At 36.7% G+C, this 10000-nt stretch overlaps 4 protein-coding genes across 4 annotated transcripts; 3 read left to right on the top strand and 1 right to left on the bottom strand.

The window, feature by feature from the left end:
- Positions 1-2848: 2848 nt before the first annotated feature.
- LOC119577748 (cuticle protein CP575-like) lies at positions 2849-3327 on the top strand. Its single transcript, XM_037925302.1, has 2 exons — positions 2849-2880; positions 2991-3327. Exons 1-2 carry the CDS (start codon positions 2869-2871, stop codon positions 3249-3251), a joined length of 273 nt encoding a protein of 90 aa, XP_037781230.1. The 5' UTR covers positions 2849-2868; the 3' UTR covers positions 3252-3327.
- Positions 3328-4069: 742 nt separating this feature from the next.
- LOC119578185 (cuticle protein CP575-like) lies at positions 4070-4428 on the bottom strand (the record flags this gene model as incomplete). Its single annotated transcript, XM_037925922.1, has 1 exon — positions 4070-4428. A coding segment is annotated over one exon (267 nt), but the record flags the coding sequence as incomplete, so codon positions are not given.
- A 1541-nt stretch (positions 4429-5969) lies between these two features.
- LOC119577749 (cuticle protein CP575-like) lies at positions 5970-6438 on the top strand. The gene is made up of 2 exons (XM_037925303.1): positions 5970-5991; positions 6114-6438. Exons 1-2 carry the CDS (start codon positions 5980-5982, stop codon positions 6372-6374), a joined length of 273 nt encoding a protein of 90 aa, XP_037781231.1. The 5' UTR covers positions 5970-5979; the 3' UTR covers positions 6375-6438.
- A 1929-nt stretch (positions 6439-8367) lies between these two features.
- Positions 8368-8939, top strand: LOC119577747 (cuticle protein CP575-like). Its single transcript, XM_037925301.1, has 2 exons — positions 8368-8464; positions 8599-8939. The coding sequence occupies exons 1-2, from the start codon at positions 8453-8455 to the stop codon at positions 8857-8859; spliced, it is 273 nt and encodes a 90-aa protein (XP_037781229.1). The 5' UTR covers positions 8368-8452; the 3' UTR covers positions 8860-8939.
- Positions 8940-10000: the final 1061 nt, after the last annotated feature.

Here is a 10000-nt window from a genome sequence, read left to right as displayed (position 1 = left end):
AGGTTCTGGTGGGTTTCTCTTGCCGTTTGCCTGATTTGTTGCTCAGATTTTAGGTTAAATAAGAGCATGGTTGCGATAAGGAGCAGAATCTAATCTAGTTGATAGCATTGCATTGTTCTCTTAGGAGTTTCTGTTACCATCATTGTTGCAATAAAAATACTCATTTATAAGGAACACTACGGAAGTAGATGCAATGCATTGTAAAGTGTGATTCTATAATAAAATATTGCAGGTTCTCTTTGCCCTCGGTCTGGTCGCCCTGGTCGCCGCCCGACCCTCCGACATCATCGACTTCGAGGAGGACCACATGGAGCACGAGCAGGAGGGCGTGCCAGGAACGGCCGTGGAGGGCGAGTACTCGTGGGTAGCGCCCGACGGAAACGAGTACCACGTCAAGTACGTCGCCGACCGCTTCGGTTACCGCATCGTCGAGGACAACGTTGTGCCCAGAATGCGCAGCGACGTGCCGGAAGATGAGGAAGACGATGATTAGATAAGAAATTGAAGGATTCGTCAATGACGTGTTTGCCGCAACTTTTCAAAATCAAGATTACAGAATCTGATGTAATTAATAAAAGAATTATTTTTTCGTATCAATGCGTCTTAATTATCTAGAAATTCAAATAAATATAAAATACACGCTTGGAAAGAAATAGCAAGGTAGAAATGCTTTATTCATTATATTCATTACATTCTATAGGGCCTGAAATTTAGAGATCCGATGATACCGATGCAGTACCTTGCAATATTTCTCTCTCCCTCTCTTTCTCCACCTCTCTCTCTCTCTCTCTCTCTCTGTCTCTCTGCATATATATATATGTGTGTGTGTGTGTGTGTGTGTGTGAGTGTGTGTGTGTGTGTATTCAATCTTGTTCTATGCGGGTTAGAGATATTTCTAATAGAATAGGGTGGCTGACTCCAGGTCTCGGATCAAAGGAGATTTACCGTGGCTCTGATTCCAAATTTGTTTGGGTATGTTTACAGTGGCAATGCCCAATTTGGATAATCTCCCTTCGTGATTTTTGAATGCGCATACATGTGTTATTTTTACATTCTTGGTAAGACTTTCAAATATTAGTTTGTGTCAGGGAATATTTGCTTACATACATAAACATTTACATACACATTGGGGCGTATACATATAAGCATTACTATATATCTATTTATGAGTTTACATGGACACGCCTACAGTACGAGGAACAAAGGTTCTGGTCTTGTCCTGTTTACACTTTTGAATCTAATATAATTTTCTTGGTATATCAGTGTGCAATTTCCTTTTGTTTATATTTTCCGTGTTCATGAGTAGATGTATTTAGTCCTTCACGTGGTTGTTCGTAATTCGATTTTTTTCTCTCTCTGACATCTCTCTGTCACAGTTGCTGTAAGATATTTAACATTCAGTTCTAATGTTCCATAAGGATATATTTCTTTTCACTTCGTCCCAGTTTTAGAAATGAGTTTCATGTGTATATATATATATATATATATATATATATATATATATATATATATATATATATATATATATATATATATATAATACACACACACACACACACACACACACACACACACAACATATATTATATATATATATATATATATATATATATATATATATATATATAGATACATATAGATAGATAGATAGATAGATAGATACACACACACATATATATAAATATGTGTGTGTATGCGTGTGTATGTGTGTGTGTGTGTGTGTGTGTGTGTGTGTGTGTGTGTGTGTGTGTGTGTGTGTGTGTGTGTGTGTGTGTGTGTGTGTGTGTGTGTGTGAAATTTATATGTATATATATGCGTATGTATATACTATACTATAAAATATATATAACTATATATAAATGCACAGGCAAAAAATAACACGAATGACAGCAACACGAACAGAAACATGAAAATATCCCTTTTTTTCACAGGCGTAAACCCGAAGCGCCTAGTCATATTCGTATCTGAAATGCTCTTTGTACCATCAACACTGCATCCAAACTAATCTGATGGTAATAATGATAAAAATAACTGCGACTAATATTGATATGACTACTAGTAGATGTACCTACTATCAAGAGTGTTGCATAATGACATGATGATGATAACATGACGATGAGCAGAGGCAGGGTTATCTAGGTCTCTGTGTTTAGTATCTTAGACAAGAAGGAAAACCACCGCGATTCCAAAAATATTGATTTTTTTACAGAAGATTAATAATCATAGTTGCGATGATGACTATGCTAATTACAGTAAAATAATTATATAACGAGAGGACCAGCGTTCTATTAATAATGCTAAAGATGATAACGATAGTATGAAAAGCAAATGGGAGGTCAACAACAATATCATGATAGAATACGTAGCAATGATGTAGTAATCATGATGAAAATAAAGTAATAATGACTGATTGCAAATACAACGATAGGGATGATAATGAAAATGATAATCACAGTAATGATGATTACTGTAGGGGTAAGAATGCCAGTAAAAGTAACAGAAATGCTAATAAAATGTCTAATAACAACAAAGCAAACGACGGCAACATAACTATTAATCAATAATGCACAAAACATACATCAAAGGGAAACAGGAAAGGATGCTCAAGTCCAGATATTAAAGCTTATCTTGTATGCAAAACAAGATCTAAAACGAAATTCATTTGATTTAATTTCTTGTGTAAAAGAAAACAGTTTGCATTAAAATCCTGAGTAAAATGGCACCAGGTTCAAGAGCATCAAACAGGTCAGGAAAGGGACCCTTGCTCTTCGTGGTCCTGACGTGTCCTTGTGAGAAGGTCGCGTCGGCGAGGTATATATTGACGTCCAAATAACAACTAAGCATCAGTTGCTGTCCTGAACTCACAACATGAAGGTTCTGGTGAGTGTCCGTTGCAGTTATCAAGTCATTGCAATGAAAGGTTTACTTTTAGACGTCACACTTTTGTCGGGAAGTAGTGAAATTATGACTCCATGTTATCAATGTTGCAGATTCTCTTCGCTCTGGGTCTGGTCGCCCTTGCCGCCGCCCGACCCTCCGACATCATCGACTTCGAGGAGGACCACATGGAGCACGAGCAGGAGGGCGTGGCAGGAACGGCCGTGGAGGGCGAGTACTCGTGGGTAGCGCCCGACGGGAACGAGTACCACGTCAAGTACGTCGCCGACCGATTCGGTTACCGCATCGTCGAGGACAACGTTGTGCCCAGAATGCGCAGCGACGTGCCGGAAGCCGAGGACGACGATGATTAGATATGAAATATGTGATATGAAAAATATATATAATATTCACGACAAAATACTTTATTTGTCTTTGGCCCTGCCTTCCGCATTCTCTCTTTTATCACTTTCTCTCTGAACACACCCATAAATATATGTAAAAAAAAAAAAAAAAAAAAAAAAAAAAAAAAAAAATATAATATATATATATGTATATATATATATATATATATATATATATATATATATATATATATATATATATATATATATATATATATATATATAATATTTGAATGGTAAGGAAAGAGAAAAAACCGAAATATAATATATAAAGAAAATATTACTTTAAGTACCCCGCCCCCCCCTAACAGGCCTAACCCAACGGAATCGAGCCTAAATCATTACATATGCATTGCTCAAAGGTTATTCTAAGCCTCCGCTGCAAATTTTCATTGCAAACAACTTTTTTCTTTACCTCTAGTTTATATATATTTTTCTTCTTTTATCACTATAATATTTTTTTCTTCATAAGTCGATACTGGTGTTTGTCTAGAATCAGCATAGATAGTATTTGATAAGGAAGATTAAACTATGATTTCTAAATATCAATAACGATCATAACAGAAAAAAAAAAAAAAAAAAAAAATATATATACACACATATACATATATATATATATATATATATATATATATATATATATATATATATATATATATATATATATATATATATATATATATATATATATATATATATATATATATAGTACCGTTTTAATCAGTATTGTTTTTTTTTCCTTTTTGGAACTTTATTTATTATTATTATTATTTTCTAAAACACAGCTGTCAATTTACATAGTAATGTTCGTTAAATATTTGATGAATTACGAGTACACAAGTTAATAAGTGTATAGAGCCGCATTTTAAATCATATACTACTAACTTAACGAAGCCACTGATGAATATGACCCTACAGTAAAATATAAAGATGCAAAGAACCATGCAATGACTTCAAACACGTCATAACGCATCCTGGGCACAACGTTGTCCTCGACGACGCGGTAACCGAAGCGGTCGGCGACGTACTTGACGTGGTACTCGTTCCCGTCGGGCGCTACCCACGAGTACTCGCCCTCCACGGCCGTTCCTGGCACGCCCTCCTGCTCGTGCTCCATGTGGTCCTCCTCGAAGTCGATGATGTCGGAGGGTCAGACTAATTCTTTTCTCGACGAAGGTTCATCATCTTTATTATAATTACTGGTGTTATTGTTATTATTGTCATTATCATTATTACTGTTGCTGTTCTACTTCCCATGACTGGTTGCTATTATCTTCATTATTATTGTAGTTATCATTATTACTGTTCCTATTATCATCATTATTATTATCATTATCATTATTATTATCATTATCATTATCATTATCATTATCATTATCATTATCATTATCATTATCATTATCATTATTATTGTTATTGTTATTGTTATTGTTATTATTATTAACTTCATCATCATAATTATCGTCATTACCATCATTTTCAGTATTAATATTACCATTGTTATCATTTTCATCAATATCACATCAGATAAAATAAATTTTGTGAATCTCCTTATGAGTGGCACACAGACACACACCTATGTAGATGTCTACATCTATAGGAAAAACACCCACCCACACGCACACACACACACACACATACACACACATACACAAACACACACACACACACACACAAACACACATAACTGATACGCCGTATATCACGAAATGTTAAGCAAACTTTCATGAGATGACTACCTAGGCAACTAACCACAGGGTATTTCGACTTATTCCTACAATACAAACGATTAACAAGTAGATTTATAACAAAAAACTGCTACTCACTTTACGACCGCTTCTTATTGCGTGAGAAAACTGTCAATCAAAAATCTAGTGACTATCATTTCCGAAATATCCCGTTGTAACCTTTTTAGCGTTGTTAATCATAAGGAAAGATTCGGGAAAAAATTGGATGCAGTGAAAATTTCCGCATTGTATTTCAAATGACTTTTTGAGCAATAATGTATATATAAATATGTATATATATATGTGTGTGTATGTATATGTATGTGTACACACACACATTTATATAGATAGATAGATAGATAGAGATATATGTGTAGAGAGAGAGAGAGAGAGAGAGAGAGAGAGAGAGAAAGAGAGAGAGAGAGAGAGAAGAGAGAGAGAGAGAGAGAGAGAGAGAGAGATACATAGATAGATAGATAGAGAGATAGATGGATAGATAGATAGATAGATAGATAGATAGATAGATAGATAGATAGAGAGAGAGAGAGAGAGAAATAGATGGACTGATAGTTATACTGAGAGGCAAGATATATGAATCTATAAATTTAAACACACACACACACACACACGCACACACACACACACGCATACACACACACACACACACACACACACACACACACACACACACACACACACACACACGCACACAGATAGATAGATAGATAGATAAAAAGATAGATAGATAGATAGATAGATAGAGAGAGAGATAGATAGAGAGAGAGAGAGAGAGGGAGAGAGAGAACGGTAATAGATGACAAAATCCTAGTCAAGAATACTAAGAAGGGCAAAAACACGACTGTCGCTTTTCGTGGAGCCGCCGTGTCCTCGCCAGAAGGCCATGTCGACGGGATATATATCGACGCCAAAGCAACAAGCGACCATTAATCACTCTCTTGATTCTCACCGATATGAAAGTTCTGGTGAGTTCGATTATCAGCCTTAAAATAACAAATGGCTTTTTGGATATATATCAGTTGGTATTTGAAGGTGGAAACCGAAATATAATTCTCGAAATTTCATTACTATTATTATTTTCTTTTAGGTTCTCTTTGCTCTGGGTCTGGTCGCCCTGGCCGCCGCCCGACCCTCCGACATCATCGACTTCGAGGAGGACCACATGGAGCACGAGCAGGAGGGCGTGCCAGGGACGGCCGTGGAGGGCGAGTACTCGTGGGTAGCGCCCGACGGGAACGAGTACCACGTCAAGTACGTCGCCGACCGCTTCGGTTACCGCATCGTCGACGACAACGTTGTGCCCAGAATGCGCAGCGACGCTCCCGAAGCCGAGGACGACGATGATTAGAAAGTATTTTGTCAAATCTTATAGATTATGTATGAGGAAGTATTAATTAAAGGGACCTAGATAATATTGTTATATAACTATTCCTAGGAGAGAGAGAGAGAAGAGAAGAGACGAGAAGAGATGAGAAGAGAAGAGAAGAGAAGAGAAGAGAGAGAAGAGCAGAGAAGAGAAGAGAGATGTATGTATGTATGTAGAGAGAAAGAAAGAAAGAGTAATAAAGATATATGATTGTTAGAGCGTGAAAAAGAGAGCGACACACACGCACACACACACATACATACACCCACACACCCACATGTGTGTGTGTGTGTGTGTGTGTGGAAAAAACAAAAACGTCTAACAGATATTTGGCATCTGAATCTTCAGCGACCCCTAACCATTATAATCAGACAAATACGGATAAAGAATGATGGTAATGGAAGTGATGAGGGTAAGATTATGTTTATCTCATCATTATTGTTTAAGGAAATTACACAAAAGCGATTTTTAATACTTAATTTCGTGCAGCACTGTTTCTTACCCATGCTCTCGTGCCAGCATTATCTCTATCTGTACTATTGCCATCATCTTCACTTTTACTGCGTTATTACTATGATTATCTATCAAAACGTAAAGGCATCAATACTAAACATAGTGGGAATGATCAACGTATAACAATGATAATGATAATGATTCAATAATGATGATAGTGATAATAATTATGATAATGTCGAGACTATATCACCATTATACCCTAAACAAAAAACTCTTTTTGAAAATAACGTTTCATTATAGAAAACATGTTCGAAGTAGTGACTTTATAACATTATTGTTGCTATTGGCAGTGGTAAGGATGGAAATAATAGTAATAATAATAGCTATAAATAGTAATAATAATAGCTATAAATAGTAATAATAAATATAATAATAAATATAATAAATATAATATAATATAATATGATATAATATAATATAATATAAATATAATAATAAATAATAAATAAATAGTAACAATAATAAAATTGTAATGATAATAGCTATAAAGATAAGATCACAATGACCACAACCACGATAACGGTACATATAGTGTCAACAGAAGCGACAATAGGAATAATGATGATTATATAAGCAATTATAGTGATAAAAGTTCAATTCTAATGATAATAATGACGAAAATGAGGATGTTTATATTGATGATAAAGACTATGATAATGATATCAATAATATTAATAATGATAATAAGTACAATAATGATGGTTATGATAACGGCAAAGATATTGCTACTAAAGATACCAAGATTCCTAATAATAATAATATTGAAAATGATAAAGACATGAAATCATGATAATGATATCAATAATACTAGGAATCGTTATGATAATTGGTATTGATGATAAACAATGGTATAAGAATACTATTAGCTATTATAATGTTAATTATAAAAGCAATAGTAATTATGTTTATAATAGTAATAATGATATTTATAAAAGCAAAACCAAGAACAATAACAATGATATTGATGATTAGATTACTAGCGTCAATAACCACAATATTGAGAGCATTACTGTGACCATTACTCCTTGAGCTAGCAATACTGATAACAGCTATCATGATGATAGTGATAGATGCAGCTGTAATAATAAGATGCTTCCGAGGAAAGTGAACTGCCTCACTTCCTGTGCCTGTAAAGTTCCTTTCCGAATAATCTCTTTTACGTTTATTAATTTATTTATTTACTTATTTATTTATTATTATTTTTTTTTTAGTTATCGTACTGATTTGCTTGACATTCTTATTACTGTTAGAAATGATATTTGCACGATGCTATAGCATCGTGCACTGTAGAGACAAACAATTATAGCCTGGATGAGTATTTGTCCATTAAGAGGAAGGGGAAAGAGAGGGAGAGAGCAAGAACAGGAGAAAAGAGCAAGAAGACAACTGGACACAAGAGTCACGGACGATAAAAAAAAAAACATAAACGGAACACCTGCTCCTCGTGTTGCGTCGTCGGCCTCGTCTGAAGGTTACGTCGTGGGAGTATATATTGTTGTCCAGGCAGTAGGCGAGCATCAGTTGCTCTCCTGCACTCGAAAAATATGAAGGTTCTGGTGAGTTCCGTCGCAAGAGTCGCTCTATTAAAGGAACTTGCGAATGCCGTGATATCTACGAGCGCTGTTGTAATACAGAAGAAAGTGATGATCACAGAGCTAAATACAGCCTGAAAGCCATTATCTTTTCGTAGGTTCTCTTCGCTCTGGGTCTGGTCGCCGTGGCCGCCGCCATGCCCTCCGACATCATCGACTTCGAGGAGGACCACATGGAGCACGAGCAGGAGGGCGTGCCAGGGACGGCCGTGGAGGGCGAGTACTCGTGGGTAGCGCCCGACGGGAACGAGTACCACGTCAAGTACGTCGCCGACCGCTTCGGTTACCGAGTCGTCGACGACAACGTTGTGCCCAGAATGCGCAGCGACGTGGCCGAATTCGACGACGATGACGACTGAACTTGAAACGAACCAGAAAATTTTACGAATTCACCAGATCAGTTACGAATGAAGCTGAAATAAAAGCATTCATTTTATAATCATGTCTTTTACTGTTCCAGGGAAATGTGTCTGCACGCTGCATACCCAACAGGTCATGTGATCGAGGGCTTGCTATTGTGCGAGAGAATGAATTACTTTTTCTGGAAATGCCATGGATATTTTTTACTAAGATTGCCACCCACAGGCTGAAGAATCTGTATGTTTAGAACACACAATACACACCACACCTGTGTAGCACCAGGAGCCAGGTAAACCATCTCCCTGTATTCAGAAATTGCATATATTCAAACTATTTATTTCCAAATTCATTTTCTCACCTTTTCCCCCGCGCTTCCCCTTTACTGTGCTATTTAGTTTATGTTTGTATGTCTGTATTCGTATGTGAGAAGCTATCATGTGTTTGCACAGATATGTCTGATAGCCTGCAAGTAATTTTGAGTTTGTGTGTGTGTGTGTGTGTGTGTGTGTGTGTGTGTGTGTGTGTGTGTGTGTGTGTGTGTGTGTGTGTGTGTGTGTGTGTGTGTGTGTTATGTGTGTGTGTGTGGATATGAACGAGTGCCCGCGAATGTGTGAGTTAGCGTACATATGGCCATCTGCCTGTAACTGCACGTGTATGTACACGTCTATGGATGTATATGAATATCTGGAAAAGTCTGTGAGTGCATGCTTGCCTGTGTTTACCCCGGATGACCTTGATTCGTCGCATCATCACTTCCGCCTTGCACAGGGTCACCCCCGACGCCCCCCCCCTCCCCCGCTCTCCGCAGAACAATGGCTGCGCGAGGAGGTCGATTGTCGTTCCCAGATTTTATAATTCTTTTTTGTTTCTACGCATTTCTTTCCTTTGTTTGCACATAGTTGGTGAGACATTTTAAACAGCGACGGTAGTTTTTTTTTTTCTTTTTTTTTTTTTTTAGGGTTAGGAACGGAAAGTAAAATATAAAGAAAATGCACAGTTGGTGGCTTTCACATTCTGGTAACACTCTCTTTATCGAGGTAACGGTCCAACTATGAACTACAACAAAGGAAAATGCTCTCAAGATACTTGGACTAAACATGACTGTATCACCATTTCTCTCTTCTCTCTCTCTCTTTCTTT

Source organism: Penaeus monodon, chromosome 10 (assembly GCF_015228065.2).
Source record: "Penaeus monodon isolate SGIC_2016 chromosome 10, NSTDA_Pmon_1, whole genome shotgun sequence".
Classification (NCBI taxonomy): domain Eukaryota; kingdom Metazoa; phylum Arthropoda; class Malacostraca; order Decapoda; family Penaeidae; genus Penaeus; species Penaeus monodon.
Note: the sequence above shows the minus strand (reverse complement) of the source record. Positions and strands in the feature narration are given on the sequence as shown.